Consider the following 19366-nt stretch of genomic DNA (forward strand, 5'->3'; position numbering starts at 1 on the left):
TGACTGTGAGAAAACCAGAACAGCAGACGTGGTCCTTATGACGAATGTTGATAATTAGGTGCACTGATAAGGCGAGGAATGAGGACGTTCTGCGTAGAATCGGTGAGGAAAGGAATACGTGGAAAACACTGACAATAAGAAAGGACAGGTTGATAAGAAAACTGTGAAGACACCAGGGAATAACTTCCATTGTACTAGAGGGCGGCCGTAGAGGGTAAAAACTGTAGGGAAAGACAGAGATTGGAATACATCCAGCAACTAGCTGAAGCCGGCCGGGGTCGCCGAGCGGTTCTAGGCGCTACAGCCTGGAACCGCGCGACCGCTACGGTCGCAGGTTCGAATCCTGCCTCTGGCATAGATGTGTGTGATGTCCTTAGGTTAGTTAGGTTTAAGTAGTTCTAAGTTCCAGAGGACTCAAAAAAAATGTTCAAAATTGTGTGAAATCTTATGGAACTTAACTGCTAAGGTCATCATCCCCTAAGCTTACACACTACTTAACCTAAATTATCCTAAGGACAAACACACACACCCATGCCCGAGGGAGGACTCGAACCTCCGCCGAGACCAGCTGCACAGTCCCTGACTGCATCGCCTGAGACCGCTCGGCTAATCCCGCGCGGCTCTAGGGGACTGATGACCTCAGAAGTTAAGTCCCATAGTGCTCAGAGCCATTTGAACCATTTGAACTAACTGAAGACGTGGTTGCAATTGCTAATCTGAGATGAAGAGGTTGGCACAGGAGAGGAATTGGTGGCGATCCGCATCAAACCAGTCAGAAGACTGATGACACACACACACACACAAAAGAATCCCTCTCGTACTCCTAATATCAAACTCATATTTTCCTATGTAACCCTGTCTTCTATTCCTAACCCTACAACAGGTTATTAGTTTTCCGTCTCCCTTTACATACTGAATTACACGTTTAATGTCTTCAAACAACTCTCTCTCTCTTCATAGTTGTAAACCTGAGCTAATATTGTTGGCGTTGGTTTACTGTCGATTACGGTGAGAAAGATCCTATCATTGAACTTTTCACGTAACTCACGATCGGTCCTACGTTCCTATTCAAAACGAATCCAACTCCCATTACACATAATTTTTTCTGATGTTGAGATTATATCCGTGTGATCAGAATTCCGTATCAATTCAGTCTCTCCCCCCTCCCAGTTGTATCTAGATTGAGTCTTTGGATTCCCGTTTTCAGGCTTTTTCTTAGACACTTTCAAACTTCTGACGTTACACGCCCAGACTCACTTTTTTTCTCGTGGTCACCTCGCCCTTGGCAGTCAGATCCGAATGAGGGTCTAATCCGGAATATTTCACGAATGGGAAGATTAACATGACAGTATTTGAATTGGTAGCTACATGTCATGTGGATACACATTATATGTCTCTAATCTAGTGGTTTCCATTGCCATCTGCGTCCTCACGACGCTGATCATTGCTGATTCTTCGGTCTTTTAGAGGCAGTTTTGCAACGCGAGGGCAAAAGGGTGCCCTGAGACTTTGTCAGCTCCTCCGCCCTCTTTGAGAAGGCTGTTGGCTGAACGAGGATGACTCTTTATGCCGGAATCTTCGGGCGCCATGCTGATGAACTTTAGTCAAAATTTAAGCAGGGGCTGCTAGATTTTGATTAGTACCCAAAGATAATATCCTGAGACCACGGATACAGGCGTTAACATATGTTAAAACACAATCCTTTTGCTAATATTGGGCCGGCCGTGGTGGTCTAGTGGTTCTAGGCGCGCAGTCCGGAACCGCGCGACTGCTACGGTCGCAGGTTCGAATCCTGCCTGGGGCATGGATGTGTGTGATGTCCTTAGGTTAGTTAGGTTTAAGTAGTTCTAAGTTCTAGGGGACTGATGACCACAGAAGTTAAGTCCCATAGAGCTCAGAGCCATTTGAACCAAGCTAATATTGGAAGCTCGTGTATGCCTTTTCCATTGTTAGCTAACTAAATTTGATTTTTAAATCTCCATCGTTTGCAGCACGCTATTTTATCCATTTTTTTTTACTTCTTTAACCAAATGTGTTTTGACACGTCAGTTATCCCTGTTTCATTTGTCTGAAATGGTGCCCAAAATCAATAAATCGTTCAGTAAAGGAACATACCTTGCCGACTACTTTGCAGCCGTAAAACGCATTAAAGCACTTGCAATTTCATCTTTGAGACCAATGAAGTTTGGGTGAGTAACCTCAACAAAAATAAAATGCACGTGTGTCAGACATCCATACACATTAGACACTGATGAATCAAAACATCATGACCACTGCCCACCGCGAGGTTGAATGCCTCCTGGTGGTGCTGAGAGCACGTTAGGCCGTGAGGAAAGAATGTAAGCGGAAGAGAGACGAATGGCAGTTATTATAGCGAAAATACGGAGTGCAAATTCGGAAATGGTTCAAATGGTTCAAGTGGCTCTGAGCACTATGGGACTTAACCTCTATGGTCACAGTCCCCTAGAATTTAGAACTACTTAAACCTAACTAACCTAAGGACGTCACACAACACCCAGTCATCACGAGGCAGAGAAAATCCCTGACCCCGCCGGGAATCGAACCCGGGAACCCGGGCACGGGAAGCGAGAACGCTACCGCACGACCACTAGCTGCGGACCATTCGAAAATCCACAGATGTAAACGGTTTTGTCAAAGGACACATTTTTGGTTCAAAGTGGTTCAAATGGCTCTAAGCACGATGGGACTTAACATCTGAGGTCATCAGTCCCTTAGACTTCGAACTACTTAAACCTAACCGACCCAAGGACATCACACACATCCACGCCCGAGGCAGGATTCGAGCCTGCGACAGTAGCAGTCGCGCGGTTCCGGACTGAAGCGCCTAGAACCGCTCGGTCACGCGGCCGGCAACCGTGCCACAGATGCAGGCTGGGGAGGGAAGGATTATGCTACGGGATACAATGAATTGGGCTTCCAAGGGATCTGTGGTGGTAATCCGTGAACATGACTGCGGATCACCTGCATCGTTTCATGTTTGAACTCTCCCGCTAGGGCGATGACATCGTCCAGCAGGAGAAGTGTCCGTTCTGCAAGGTCAGAATCGCGCTACAGTGGTTTGAAGGGCATTACAGTGAACTCATATTGACATCTCGGCCAAAAAATGTGCCTGATCTGTTTCCTCTGGAGCACGTGTCGGGTGCCAGCTGCGTGCCCGTAAAACACCATCGTGTGATTTGCGGGAATTGCTTGACCTGTTCGCAGACGTCTGATGCCACATACTTCTGGAATCCTGTCAAGGACTTGTAGAACCCATGCAAAGTAGAATCTTTGCTGAACTGTGTTGGAAAAGTGGAACAACATACTATTTAGCAGGTGGACATAATGTTTCGGCATACTTTGTATGTATGTATGTTCCACATCTTCTAAACCACTGGACCGTTTTCAACCAAACTTGGTACACATATCACTTGTCTGCAGAGAATCGCTGTGGCGGTAAGAACTACCTGCATATCAAAGAGACGGAGTCTGGGGATGAGAAAGGTAGTGTAACCCACGACGCGCAGTTTCCCAGAATTTATTCATACAGTATTTGAAAATAAGAGCACTTACTGACTAGCAACAAGCTTTACACATAATCTCAATCCTTTTCAAGCTTTTTCTCGCTGACAGCCCCAAAAAATGATGAAAGGAAAACAGTTTATCGCGTGCTACATTTTCCCTGTTCATGCAATAACATTGCCGCATCAGGCATGGCGTTTTAATTTATTACTTCTTTATTACTAACTGAATTCGTGACACATTTTTCAGACAGTATTCACATACAGCAGTGATTGTACCTGCAGAATTATATCATTATACGGCCCATAGTTCAGGAGATATGACGTCATAAACACTGAGATGCGTGAAAAATTGCCGCATCATGCGTTACGTTTAAATTTGTTACTTCTCTGCCACTAATCCTATTCACAACCAAATTCGAAGGTGGTACCCACATATGCCGCTGAATAATATACCTACAGAATTAAATCATTGTACAATTGCTTAAGACGGTATGACGTCATAAACACTTCTGAGTTAGACTGAAAGTTTTTGTAGAGGGATGCAACCGTTATGAATATAATTATTGGAAAGCATCTAAAAAGGCTGTGTGATTGCTTAAAAATAGTCGGTAGTTTTCTCTGAATTTGTTTGTTAACTGTTATCACGCGTTTCGGGTTTAAGCCACCATCTGATGACCTATTATAAATAGACGAAAGTAATAGATGCTATGTTATAAATTTTACCGAACCTCATTTCTAATAAAAATCGTTTCTAAAATAACAATACTCAAGGACAAAACAGAAATACATATCATTTAAGATACAAATACATGGGACATTGTGTAAATTTCAAATACTGCCATGAGAAATATGTAGAAGATCAGGTAGCACTATTAGTTACACAGTTCGACCCGATCTGTTGAAGTACAATACAAACACACTACGTTGGTGCTGACCTTTCTTGCATGGCACTTCAACAATTAGGGTCGAACTGTGCAAAGAGAGAAATGTATGGTGAGCTACTGCTAACCGACCTTATCGCTAAAGATCTAAGAAGAAGATGGATGAAATTCTGATCAGCATCGCGCACAGGCATGAAAATACTAAAGTACCAATTTGGCGGTATGCGGCCACGTTCTTGTTGGTGTAACACTTTTTCCGTCAGTGAACTTAATATTGCAGGCATATGTTGCTGAAATCTGATATGTTCATTGCCTGCTGCACATGGTACCCACATGGCATATAATTTTCACTACTGCACTTGTGTTTCCTGTTTGCTGCACAGATACCGCACACAATTTAATTCTCATTAAACTAAGGTGGAAGCCTATTTTCACAGGCACTATTTCATACTTTGGACACCAGTAGTGATATTTCTTAAAATACTATGAAATTACTGAATAGTCTATTAAACTGCTTGACGATACACTACTAGCCATTAAAATTGCTACACTACGAAGATGACGTGCTACAGACGCGAAATTTAACCAACAGGAAGAAAGGTTGGCACCGGTGCTGACATGAGGAAAGTTTCCAACCGATTTCTTATGCACAAACAGCAGTTGACCGGCGTTGCCTGGTGAAACGTTGTTGTGATGCCTCGTGTAAGGAGGAGAAATGCGTACCATCACGTTTCCGACTTTGATAAAGGTCGGATTGTAGCCTATAGCGATTGCGGTTTATCGCATCGCGACACTGCTGCTCGCGTTGGTCGAGACCCAATGACTGTTAGCAGAATATGGAATCGGTGGGTTCAGGAGGGTAATAAGGAACGCCGTGCTGGATCCCAACGGCCTCGTATCACTAGCAGTCGAGATGACAGGTATCTTTTCCGCATGGATGTAACAGATCGTGCAGCCACGTCTCGATCCCTGAGTCAACAGATGGGGACGTTTGCAAGACAACAACCATCTGCACGAGCAGTTAGACGACGTTTAAGCAGCATGGACTATTAACTCGGAGACCATGACTGCTGTTACCCTTTACGCTGCACCACAGACAGGAGCGCCTGCGATGGTGCACTCAACGTCGAACCTGGGTGCCCGAATGGCAAAACGTCATTTTATCGGATGAATCCAGGTTCTGTTTACAGCGTCATGATGGTCTCATCTGTGTTTGGCGACATCGGGGTGAACGCACATTGGAAGCGTTATTCGTCATCGCCATACTGGCGTATCACCCGGCGAGATGGTATGCGGTGCCATTGGTTACACGTCTTGGTCACTTCTTGTTCGCATTGACGGCACTTTGAACAGTGGACGTTACATTTCAGATGTGTTACGACCCGTGGCTCTACCCTTCATTCGATCTCTGCGAAACCCTACATTTCAGCAGGATAGTGCACGACCGCATGTTTCAGGTCCTGTACGGGCCTTTCTGGATACAGAAAATGTTCGACTGCTGCCCTGGCCAGCACATTCTCCAGATCTCTCACCAACTGAAAACGTCTGGTGAATGGTGGCCGAGCAACTGGCTCGTCACAATACGCCAGTCACCACTCTTGATGAACTGTGATATCGTGTTGAAGCTGCATGGGCAGCTGTACCTGTACACGCCATCCAAGCTCTTGTTGACTCAATGCCCAGGTGTATCAAGGCCGTTATTACGGCCAGAGGTGGTTGTTTTGGGTACTGATTTCTCAGGATCTATGCAACCAAATTGCGTGTAAATGTAATTACATGTCAGTTCTAGTATAATATATTTGTCCAATGAATACCCGTTTATCATTTGCATTTCTTCTTAGTGTAGCAGTTTTAATGGCCAGTAGTGTAGATAGGAGACGGAGTCATTGTTGGACAAAACTAATCAAAGGCAATGATGACAACATGAATCACAGTACACACATAATAGAGGTAGAGTGCTGTATTTGTAACGAAAAATAGTGCAGATTTCACCACACAGGAAATCAGGATAACTGACATAAATAACGTTTATGTGTGACACAGTTCACACTCCCAGTATTGCACTCTTAGTAAGGAATATGCCCTCCTCCGGCACTAATTCAAATTTTGCTGCCGAATTGTTGAGTAGTTCTTGGGTATTGTCACACACTTCTCTCAAGGCGGTTTTCAGCTCTTGCACGATTCGGGTAGAGGTGTTCGTTGAGAAACACATCTGCCAGGAACATCCCAGGCAAGCTGTATAGGGTTTAGATCCGGACAATACCCAAGCAATTAGATACGTTCAATATCTGCACTTTCCTGTGTGTCCGGCACCTCAGCAGTCCTGTGTAGACAGGCATTTTCGTCTACAAACAGGAAGTCGGGATCTACAGCACCCATAAACAGATGAAGACGAGTCAGAGTAATCTCCCAACGCCTATGCCGTACCGATGAATTTCGTTGCCATTCTGTGGTGTATAGCGTGATCCCCTCTCTCCACGATAACTGGTGGCCAGGTGCATACAGAGCGTTCGTGCAGAGGCTTCGCTGCATTTCACACGTTCTTACCTCTGTATTGTCTTCCGATGGCATAGTTCGGGATTTCCATAGAAATTGTCGGTTGTTCCGTAGCAATTGGCAGTTGTTTCTTAGCAAGTGTCAGTTGCTCCGTAGTCGTTGTCAAGCAGAGTGCGTATCCATGCTGATACCGTAGGAGGTAAACAAAAGTACCGATACCTACTCACATAATTCATATGAGAACGCCGCTACTTCCAGGAGCCCCAGGGAAACCACGCGGTCCGCTGCGAGCGGGCAGGGAATGGCGAGCCGTCCTCTCTCTCCAGCAAGGCCAAGAGGGTGACTTTTGTGGTACGGGCCGCCGGTGGCTACACCGCTCGGTGCAGGTTCCGGGTGTCAAAGGTGAGCTCTCGCATCAGTTGCATCTCCAGTACAGTGTGCTACAATGTGGTGGCCTATAGCCTTTTGACTTAGAATGGTAGTAATCGTTATTAAATTGAATAAATTAATTTTACGTATAGAAATCTAGCTATTTAAATACGAGGGCAGTTCAATAAGTAATGCAACACATTTTTTTTCTCGGTCAATTTTGGTTGAAAAAACCGGAAATTTTTTGTGGAATATTTTCAAACATTCCCGCTTCGTCTCGTATAGTTTCATTGACTTCCGACAGGTGGCAGCGCTGTACGGAGCTGTTAAAATGGTGTCTGTAACGGATGTGCGTTGCAAACAACGGGCAGTGATCGAGTTTCTTTTGGCGGAAAACCAGGCCATCTCAGATATTCATAGGCGCTTGCAGAATGTCTACGGTGATCTGGCAGTGGACAAAAGCACGGTGAGTCGTTGGGCAAAGCGTGTGTCATCATCGCCGCAAGGTCAAGCAAGACTGTCTGATCTCCCGCGTGCGGGCCGGCCGTGCACAGCTGTGACTCCTGCAATGGCGGAGCGTGCGAACACACTCGTTCGAGATGATCGACGGATCACCATCAAACAACTCAGTGCTCAACTTGACATCTCTGTTGGTAGTGCTGTCACAATTGTTCACCAGTTGGGATATTCGAAGGTTTGTTCCCGCTGGGTCCCTCGTTGTCTAATCGAACACCATAAAGAGCAAAGGAGAACCATCTGTGCGGAATTGCTTGCTCGTCATGTGGCTGAGGGTGACAATTTCTTGTCAAAGATTGTTACAGGCGATGAAACATGGGTTCATCACTTCGAACCTGAAACAAAACGGCAATCAATGGAGCGGCGCCACACCCACTCCCCTACCAAGAAAAAGTTTAAAGCCATACCCTCAGCCGGTAAAGTCATGGTTACAGTCTTCTGGGACGCTAAAGGGGTTATTCTGTTCGATGTCCTTCCCCATGGTCAAACGATCAACTCTGAAGTGTATTGTGCTACTCTTCAGAAATTGAAGAAACGACTTCAGCGTGTTCGTAGGCACAAAAATCTGAACGAACTTCTCCTTCTTCATGACAACGCAAGACCTCACACAAGTCTTCGCACCCGAGAGGAGCTCACAAAACTTCAGTGGACTGTTCTTCCTCATGGACCCTACAGCCCCGATCTCGCACCGTCGGATTTCCATATGTTTGGCCCAATGAAGGACGCAATCCGTGGGAGGCACTACGCGGATGATGAAGGAGTTATTGATGCAGTACGACGTTGGCTCCGACATCGACCAGTGGAATGGTACCGTGCAGGCATACAGGCCCTCATTTCAAGGTGGCGTAAGGCCGTAGCATTGAATGGAGATTACGTTGAAAAATAGTGTTGTGTAGCTAAAAGATTGGGGAATAACCTGGTGTATTTCAATGCTGAATAAAACAACCCCTGTTTCAGAAAAAAAATGTGTTGCATTACTTATTGAACTGCCCTCGTATATTTAAATTTTACAATTTTATGTAGGGCTGTGTTTGAACACGACCCGAACTGTTCGAACAGTTTACGTAACAGTTCAGGGAATCTCGCGTTCTGTTCGACCTTTTCATCGGCCTGCAATCTAGCGATTTTTGTTGGTACTGTCACAACGATATGCCTTACATTTTAATAATAAATTGATTTTGCCGGCCGCGGTGGTCTAGCGGTTCTAGGCGCGCAGTCCGGAACCGCGCGACTGCTACGGTCGCAGGCTCGAATCCGGCCTCGGGCATGGATGTGTGTGATGTCCTTAGGTTAGTTAGGTTTAAGTAGTTCTAAGTTCTAGGGGACTGATGACCTCAGAAGTTAAGTCCCATAGTGCTCAGAGCCCAATAAATTGATTTTAATAACAAAAATAACTGTGAAACACGGAATGAAATATCTTCTAGGGTGCGGTTCATGCGTAACTACGACAAATAATAAATAAAATAAAAGACTTCAGTCATAGCTTTCGCTATGACAGAGAAGATATTACAATTGATGGAACAAAGAAGAATACTTAAAAATAGAGATGAAAGTGAGTATAAAAGATTACATGCAGAAATACGAAAAGAAACACGGCGAGCAAAAGAAGAATGGTACAAGGAACAATGCTCTGAAATTGAGAGTTATGAAACAAGACATGATAGTTTCAACTTACACAAAAAAGTTAAAGATTTAGCTGGACTTAATAAAAAGAAAAGTACAAGTTTATTGTTAGATAAAAATGACAAAATAATTCCTGATGTTAAAGGTAAACTGGACAGGTGGACAGAATATGTCAAAGAACTATTTGAAGACACAAGAAAAGATCAAAAATTTTATGATAACATGATTGGAGAACGAGGACCAAGCATATCGAAAGAAGAAATATTACATGTTATCAACAAATCGAAGACAGGAAAAGCCCCTGGACCGGATAAGATACCAAATGACATCCTGAAACTCATAGGAATAGACCATATAGATATATTTGTACAATTGTTTAATGATATTTATAATTCGGGAATTATTCCTAGGGATTGGTTGACATCTACCTTTGTTACATTACCCAAAAAGGCTAATGCCAAAACTTGTAATGATCACCGTACAATAAGCTTAATGAGTCACACCTTAAAGATATTTCTAAAAGTTATACACCAACGAATATACAAAAAAGTAGAAGAAGGTATAAGTGAAACACAATTCGGTTTTAGAAGTTCCCTCGGTACAAGAGAAGCATTGTTTGCTTTTAACATATTAGCGCAACGATGTATGGAGGTTAACCAGCCACTATATGTGTGCTTTCTGGATTATAATAAAGCATTTGACAAAGTTCGTCATGATCATCTCATAGAATTGTTAGAAAAGAAAACACTTGATAAGAAAGACATCCGCATTATATACAACCTCTACTACAATCAAACCGCAACCGTGAAGGTAGAAAATGAATTATCGAATGATATAGAAATAAAGAGGGGTGTGAGACAAGGTTGCGTTCTCTCACCCTTATTGTTTAATATGTATTCAGAAGACATAATCCAGGCAGCTCTATCAGATGAAATAGCTGGCATTAAAGTGAATGGGCTAAACATTAACAATGTTAGGTTTGCTGATGACACTGTACTACTAGCTGGAAACCTCAAAGATCTACAATTACTTCTTGACAAAGTCGCAGAAAAAAGTGAAGAATTTGGCTTGACTCTTAACGTAAGCAAGACTAAGTTCATGGTGATATCTAAAACACACCAACAAGAAAATCTTACAAGCAATAGGGAAAGAGTCGATCAAGTACGTAAATTTAAATATCTCGGAACAATTGTAAATGAGGAGATTGAAAGCTCAGAAGAAATTAAATCGAGAATAGGACAGGCCAGAAGTATCTTTAATGAGATGAAAAATGCATTCTGTTCGAGAGACATTTGTTTAAACACAAAAATAAGGTTGCTAAGATGCTATGTATTCTCAAAATTATTATACGGAATGGAAGCGTGGACATTGAAAAAGAAGGACATGAACAGTTTAGAAGCTTTTGAACTGTGGGCATATAGAAGAATACTTAGAATTAGTTGGGTGTCGAGGATTACTAATCAAGATGTCCTAAGAAGAATGGGAAAGGAAAAAGAATTAATTAAAACTATTAAAGTAAGGAAGCTACAATATTTAGGCCATGTTATTAGGGGAGTAAATTACAAAATATTGCGAATAATACTAGAAGGGAAAATTTGTGGGAAGAGAACGAGGGGTAGAAGACGGACATCCTGGATTGACAATCTAAAAAATTGGTACAACTGTTCAACGTCAGAACTCCTTAGATCGGCCAAATAAAGATCAGAAATTGCCATGATGACAGCCAACCTTCTTAGAGGAGACGGCACATGAAGAAGAAGAAGATAGCTTTCGCTCGTCCCGCGGTCTAGTGAGATCTGATGGTACTATCTCCAACATGGGTCTTTCCCCAAAAATTTATTTTCGCGATAAAAATTACAGTCACTTTAGTACGATACATTTCGTTTGTTTGGCATTTATTTCTTGATTAACGTCTTGATTGTTTCGTCTGTACGTTGCCGTCTTGTCTTCAAACTGACTAAAATCTGGTAAAGTTTTTATCCTCTATTCTAACAACCCGTTTACATGGGTCTTCCAAAAGCGGATTTCGTAAATCTTTTTCCCAATACCGCTTCTGGGCGGTGTAACACTCCCTTATTATTTGGTGTATCCGCTCGTTCGCGGATCTGAAAAGCAGCCCAAATTAAGTAATTAATTAATGTGACCGTGTACCTAATGGGGCTGGCAATCGGATTGGACTGCTCAGGAGATGTTACATTCAATATTGTCCTTTGCAAATACTGTAATAATGTACTGTCTGGTGGCAAGAAGAACAACAAACACAGCTTCACTAATCAAGACCTATATTCATACCAAAAACCACAAAGTTAAGGAGACAGCCACTGCCTTCGCCATACACTGTTAATAACGGCTAATCTCAGCACAGGTTTCTTCGTTATTCATCGTCGTCACACGCAAAATCCAATCACTGTAATCCAACACTGCAATCCAAATAATGCCGGCGCGGTAGACGCGGAATCTCAATAACGGCACACAAGTATCACTGATTACACTTGTAATTAAACTTCTTCACTTTCCCGTATAATAGTAACACAAAGGGGTTAAACCGCGGCGATGGCCACTCCCTTTGTCGGTAATTCATGAATCAACAACTGCTGGCTTCAGCCCAGCTCTCTGCCCGCCTCGCGGGAACCTCCAACACACACTGACTGAACTGACTCTCCTCTCGCGACCCAATACACTATCGATAGTTGCCCTGTCGACCTGTGCTGATGCAAACTTAGTAGTAAGGGCCTGCGGACCCCTTACAGCGGTCATGTAAGTTAAAATCGGTTCATGCTGGGGGTACGAATATTGATCGACATTGCCCCTTATTTTATTGTTTGTTTATTTTATTTTTTAAAAAATAATTATTCCATTAACGTAAAAATTTGAAAAATGGTTGGATAGTGATTGAGTTTGTATCAGCTTTTGTATAAAATTGTAATTCATTGTGTTTTAATACAATAAAAGATTTTTGGTAAAAATGGGCGACTGTTAATTTGTGGACTCTTGTTCTTGAAGAACATATTGACTGTTCCATGAAGATGTGTTTATGACTACGGTGCTTTAAAAATTCCTCATACTCTACTCTTGCACAATATTCTACGCACAATTTTCGACTGAAAAATCTCTGCCAAATTATTGACTTCAGATTAAATATTTGTTCAGAAAATTATCTGGCTTTCCTAAAACCACCTAGATATTCACCAAAATTATTCTCTAACCCTGTTTCTGTTTAGTATAGTCTTGGAAGATACGTTACAAGTGCTTGTAAAGAAATCCCTCTTTTATTGTTAACATCTTGTTTATTGCCTCCTTTATCCTGTAGATATGTCAAGGTCACCTTTCACTCTCCTGGGAGTTTTTCTGTTTTCCAAGATTTCCCAAAGATTAATTTTAGCTCATTTTTCTTATTTTTAGTAGAGACCATTTCAAAGGTTCTGCTGTAAGGGAGTCTCCGCCAACTACCTTTATAAGGTTTTAATAACTTCTTCAGTTTCTTCGCTAGTTGGGGTAAATCTTCTTCTAGATTTTCATGAATGTATGAGTATTAGAGCTTATCGATAGGAAAAGAAATCCACTACTGTGTAGCTACGCTATTGATGACAAGCCGCTGGAAACAGCATATGCCGTAAATCTGGAGCGGCCTCAAGCGGAATGACCACATAAAACAACTATTGGGAAAAACAGATGCCATATTCAGATTCATAGGAAGAATCTTAAGGAAATGTAACTCACCCACGAAGGAAATGGCTTATACGGAGCTTGTTCGACCCATTATGGAGTATTGTTCATCTATTTGGGATCCCTACCAGGTCTGATAGAAGAGATAGAGTAGATGCAACGAAGAGCGAGACGTTTCGTCACGGAATCGTTTAGCTGGCACCAGAGCGTTACGGAGATGCTCAACAAACTCCATTGGCTGATGTTACAAGTCAGGCGTTGTACATCACGGAGAGATTTACTACCGAAATTTCGAGAGAGCACTTTCTGGGAAGAGTCGGACAATATACTACTTCCTCCTACATACCTCTCGCGTAATGGCCATGAAGAGAAAATTAGAGAAATTACAGCCAATACAGGGGCTTACCGACAATCATTCTTCCCACGCGACATTCGCAAGTGGAACAGGGTTGGAAGACTCAGTTACTGGTACAAAAGTACCCTCCGTCACACACCATTACGTGGCATGCGGAGTATGATGTAGATGGATTGCTTCTGGACAGTTAAGCAGCTGATAAAAATATTTTACGAGTATTTCGATATTTTCCGTGTTAGGTAGGCCAAAGGAGAGCCTCGTCCCATGTCCCTCTGTTGTTAGATTTACATTTTTAGTACATCCACCTAACTCTTTAAATCGCACTTTCTCCTCCAAAGATCTGCTGGAGAAGAGGCCGATTAGTAGGTCGTCTCCAGAAAACACTTCCCTACTAGATTTCCTTGTGTACTCGCTTGTTTTACTATTATCTAACCTATAGCCTTTTTACTACAAGGGCAGTAATCGCAAGTAAATTGAAAATATAAATGTTACGTAGATAAACTGAACTGTTATTTTTAAATTTTATGATTAATAATCTAAGATTAAGAGAAATAAAATAAAACACAGATCTGAAAATTACTAGTCTGCGCTTTACACCACTCATTCACAGTACCGCCAAGTCAATTAATCTTTTAAAAAAGTACTCATACATTATATCTGCACAGGACGCTACAAGCAATTTCAAAGAAAAATGCTGACCTTGGACTGTGAGCAACGTAGGAAATAGACGGCTACGTCTTTTCTATGGGATTACAATTACAAATAACCTAAATTGGAACGATCACATAGATAATATTGTGGGTAGAGCAAACCAAAGACTACTATTCATTGGCAGAACACTTAGAAGGTGCAACAGGTCTACTAAAGAGACTGCTTAGACTGCTTACCCCACGCTTGTCCGCCCTATTCTGGAGTATTGCTGTGCGGTGTGGGATCCGCATCAGGTGGGACTGACAGATGACATCCAAAAAGTACAAAGAAGGGCATCTCGTTTTGTATTACCGCGAAATAGGGGAGATAGTGTCACAGACATGATACGTGGAGTGGGAACCATTTAAACAATGGCGTTTTTCGTAGCGACGGGATCTTCTCATGAAATTTCAATCACCAATTTTCTTCTCCGATTGCGAAAACATTCTGTTGGCTCCTACCTACATAGGGAGAAATAATCACTATAAAATAAGAGAAATCAGGGTTCGCACAGAAAAATTTAAGTGCTCGTTTTTCCCGCGTGCCGTTAGAGAGTGGAAGGGTAGAGACAGCTTGAAGGTGGTTCATTGAACCTTCTGCCAGGCACTTTATTGTGAATAGCAGAGTAATGACGTAGAATGAATCGTAGCGTTTCTAGTTATCGCGTAGAGAGCGCTACAACAAATGTTTTGGTCCGTTTTATTTGCGAACTATCATTCATTCGAAGAAAATGGTGTAATTTTATTGTGAGTTACAGCTAACATTCAAAGAGAAATGGTGTAATTTTAGTGCCATTTCCAACTTGAATTCGAAGGTAAATAATTTTAATGTGATATTTACAGTGATAGCACAAGATAACTGGCCGCCACTGCAGTGATACATGATCTGATATTTTGCGGGGCAGCGGCGCCGTCTTTTTACGAGAGCCTGAAAACTATTTTTGTGGTCAGCCAGAAAGCGATGGAGAACATGCTGACCATAGTTTCCAATCTGCAACTACACATTCTTCCTCTGTTCACTGACAGAAATGTTTCTACTCTCTCTTTACTCTGCGGGATCAGGAACTATAATTATAAATAAGAAAAGTACACACGCAAAAATAGTAAATTTCCTGATAATCAGGGGAGGTGGCAAGGGGGAGGGGGGCTAAGGGCCTATAGCACCCCCCCCCCCCCTCCGAAATGGAGTATCATATTACACTGTATAAAATGACTTCAGAAACCAGCGCATATATTACTCCAACAGATTCAATCAGTTTTTAAAAATAATTATGTAGCAATATAGGTTGCAATGTATTTCAGACACATTTTAAGGACGGAAAATAGCTTACTGTCTAAACCAATAAACATCATTTAACTTAAAATGGACGTTTTATTATTTATTAATACAGATTTTTTACCCTGAACTCCAAAACAGTTATTAAAAACTACTTTAAGCAACACCAAACTTTACCAATTTGTCGGTGGAGGACGCCAACTCTCCTTTTGTTAAGCGATATTCCATTCCCCCAAATTCCCCGCCCCCTCCCATTAGCCCCCCTCCCCCTCTTGACCGACTTCTAGAATCGCCTCTGCTGATAATAATAATAATGATGTCTCTATCATAAGCTGCACTATGAGCAGTTCAGAGGCGACTTTTACGGAAAGTACCCATTAAATGCTCTTTCGCCCTGACCTTTAATAATCATAGTTAACTGCTCGCCACAAAAGTGGAAAATAATCTCAACACTTACCACCCGGTTCTGTTAACATTACGGGCGGCACACCTCCGCACAATCTAAGCGATCCAGGTCTGTGTACAGTCCTCGCAAGTGCACTTCCTATTTGTGCCAAAAACGTGCGTCTAGCAGCACCATACTGTGACGTCATTCGAGGTAGGGCGTAAGCCGGCGTCTGACTGACGCGGACCGCATGGTAGGTGGATGCGAAGTAAAGATTCACTACCTTTCACGCCGTATTTATATATGGGCGCAGCGGACGGCCGAAGGGAACACCTACAGTCATCCACTCCATGCCTCGGTAGCAACCTCTAAATGGGTGCTTTCTCGGATACGTATTATTTTGTAACTCGGTCATGAATCAATTAACAATCCTCGTAATTTTTGTATGAATGGAATTAAGTTGGCTTTAATCACAGAAAAAAGTTTTAGCTCCCATGGATTTAAACTTTTCCGGCTAGAATTTTTAGAACAGAACTAACAGAATATGACCTCTGAACTACATCTTTAAGAGACCTTGTATTGATTTGTATTTGCATCAAAGTCTTGAAACTTATTATATCTTAATTAATCAAGTTCTGTTGTCAGAACTATCATTAATACGAGGTTGAGTCAAATGAAAACCTTAAATATTTATGGTGCAGAAGTGGTACAAAGCTGTATCACTTTACAACATTATCTCCCACACGCTCAATGCAAGTCCTCCAGCGCTTACAAAGTAAATAAATTCCTTTAGAAAAAAATTCTTTTGGTAGTCCGCTCAACCATTCATGCACCGCCTGGCGTACCTCTTCATCAGAACGGAACTTCTTTCCTCCCATTGCGTCCAGTGGTCCAAACATATGGAAATCACTTGGGACAAGGTCTGGTGAGTATGGTGGGTGAGGAAGACACTCAAAATGCAGATCTGTGATTGTTGCAATTGTTGTACGGTCAGTGTGGGGTCTTGCATTGTCATGTTGAAAAAGGACACCTGCTGACAGCAATCCACGTCGCTCTGATTTGATTGCAGGCAACAGATGACCTTTTTGGAGATCTGTATATGATGCATTGGTGACAGTGGTCCCTCTAGGCATGTAATGCTCCAAAATAACCTTCCCTGCTGATGGTTCTGTTCGAAACTTCTTTGGTTTTGGTGATGAGGAAAGGCGCCATTCCTTGCTCACTCTATTCGTCTCCGGTTGGTGGAAGTGAACCCAGGTTTCGTCCCCAGTAACGATTCTTGCAAGGAAGCCATCACCTTCTCGTTTAAAGCGCCGAAGAAGTTCTTCACAAGCATCAACACGTCGTTGTCTCATTTCAGGAGTCAGCTGCCGTGGCACCCATCTTGCAGACACTTTGTGAAACTGGAGAACATCAGGCACAATGTGGTGTGCTCACCCATGACTAATGCATGACATGCTGCAACGTCATTCAGTGTCACTCGGTGGTTTTCCTTCACTATGGCTTCAACTGCTGCAATGTTCTGTGGAGTCACAACTCGTTGTGCCTGACCTGAACGAGGAGCATCTTCCACGGAAGTCACACCATTTGCGAACTCCCTACTCCATTCGTAGACTTGCTGCTGTGACAAACATGCATCACCGTACTGAACCTTGTTTCGTCGATGAATTTCAATAGGTTTCACACCTTCACTACGCAAAAACCGAATAACAGAACGCTGTTGTTCCCTGGTGCAAGTCGCAAGTGGGGCGGTCATCTTTATACTGATATTGCGACGGTATGTGTGCATCTGCACTATGCTGCCACCTACAGGCCATTCTACACGCTGTTTGTAGCACGCTTACCAACTTATAGGATAACGGCGCGAAATTTCGATTTGTTATTACAAATTTAAGGTTTTCATTTGACTCAACCTCATATAACTGATACTTAATCTACTACAAATAAAGACGTTTTTGTTCCAAATTTAGTTCTCAGTGAATTACTCGAAAACTATTAGAGGTAGCTTAATGGTGCTCTGTAGTTAATGTTTTCATATTAAACTGACGCTTCATATCAATTTTCTTTTTTCTAAGTCTAATATTTAGCGCCTTCAATTTTTCGTAAAAACTTGGATTTCGACCAAAACATTGCTCCAATCAAGTTGAGGCTGGTAACACTTGATTTTGACGTACATTTGCACATTCTGAACAATTTTTGTCTTTTTAGCTTCATTATTTAGCGCCGCTTATTTTTTATTTAAAACGATGTGTGTAGGGAAACATATTTATCTGATCAGTCTGAGATTTAACAATTTAAACATTAACATGTAGGAGCATATGTTGACAAATTTCGGAAAAGCAACTTTAATTTTTAAATTTATCCTTAGATTATGGCGCAATACTTTGTATGCTACGCACAGGCGCGTTATGATGACGTGGCCGTAGTAGCAGTGAACTGAGATAAGTCCCGGCGCACTCTCTCGCCTCTGTACCTCTCACACCATACAGCGCTTGTTTCGTCACAATATGAATTTTAATTCCAGTTTTTTTATTGTGTTTATTCCACCAAAATGGTCTGATTTGGAAATGCGTATCATTATTTTATACTTGTTTTGTTGTTTTTTGCCGAATGTGCATCGTTCCGGCTGTCTGAATTCACGCGCCCGCTCGCCCGATGGCGGACTCTGGTGGCGCTAGGCTGCAACTGGCCTGCACGTTGTCGGCGGAGCGCCCTGTGTGAGAAGCGTGGGGTGCTTCCGGAAACCTCTGCCTGACATATCCTGTTAGTGAGACGCCGATGTGGTGTACCGTAATACGGCGTCGTAGCATCGAGTGTTAAATGTTTATCTTTTGGGAACACAGCGTTGGCCGCCAATAGTGAATTGGGCATTACACTTACTTTTTTGAATTATCCGTCTAAAGGTATCGTTTTATTTTGCCTGTTGTACTAGTAATGCAAAAGCGGACATATGTATTAAAAGATTCTTGTCCATGGGGCCAAAGTAATTAAACCCAGATTTTACTTGTGATCACTTTCTTTAATGTTTTATCGAGTAAAACTTTTACTAATGAATGGATATACTTTACAGATAGCTATTTCAGTCAGTCTGTCAGGATAAACGTCTCAATTTTTTTTTGTCTGAGTTACTGAGAGCTTAAATGAAATGAAATTGCTTTGATTATTTGAATTCAAGTTAAAATATCCGCAGTATTTTCATTGTCTGTATCGCTGTTGTGCTTAAAGGCTCTGGGAACATTGTAAGTGGGCCGCTTACCTGTTTTAGACGAAGGTTGAGATCGGTGCCTGTGACTGGAGAAACGGTGGCGCTCAGGATGTCCCACAGAGGTGATGGACCTGCAACCGCGAGGGCGGGAGCCCTGTAGCCAGCCAAGAGTACTAGCTTCATCTGAGAGATATTTTTGTTAATAAATGGTATTCAGCTCGGTCTCATCAGTTAATTACCCCAGCCCCCCATTCCCAACGGCACAGGTGCCTATACAGTCTCCATTGAGGCAGTTGCCTGAAATCTTTTCATTTTATATTTATTGTCATGCGAGGAGAACTTATAAGTCAGTAATAAAAAACCAAATTCATGCGGCTGTTT

At 42.3% G+C, this 19366-nt stretch overlaps 1 protein-coding gene across 1 annotated transcript in view; it reads left to right on the forward strand.

The window, feature by feature from the left end:
- Positions 1 to 9635, forward strand: part of LOC126204204 (uncharacterized) — a 39090-nt gene extending 29455 nt beyond the window's left edge. Inside the window, exons 3-4 of the mRNA XM_049938603.1 lie at positions 7160 to 7303; positions 9555 to 9635. Coding sequence (XP_049794560.1) covers positions 7160 to 7303; positions 9555 to 9635 — 225 coding nt within the window. The remainder of the gene's footprint in view (positions 1 to 7159; positions 7304 to 9554) is intronic.
- Positions 9636 to 19366: the final 9731 nt, after the last annotated feature.

The sequence above is a fragment of the Schistocerca nitens genome, chromosome 9 (assembly GCF_023898315.1).
Source record: "Schistocerca nitens isolate TAMUIC-IGC-003100 chromosome 9, iqSchNite1.1, whole genome shotgun sequence".
In the NCBI taxonomy this organism is placed as follows: domain Eukaryota; kingdom Metazoa; phylum Arthropoda; class Insecta; order Orthoptera; family Acrididae; genus Schistocerca; species Schistocerca nitens.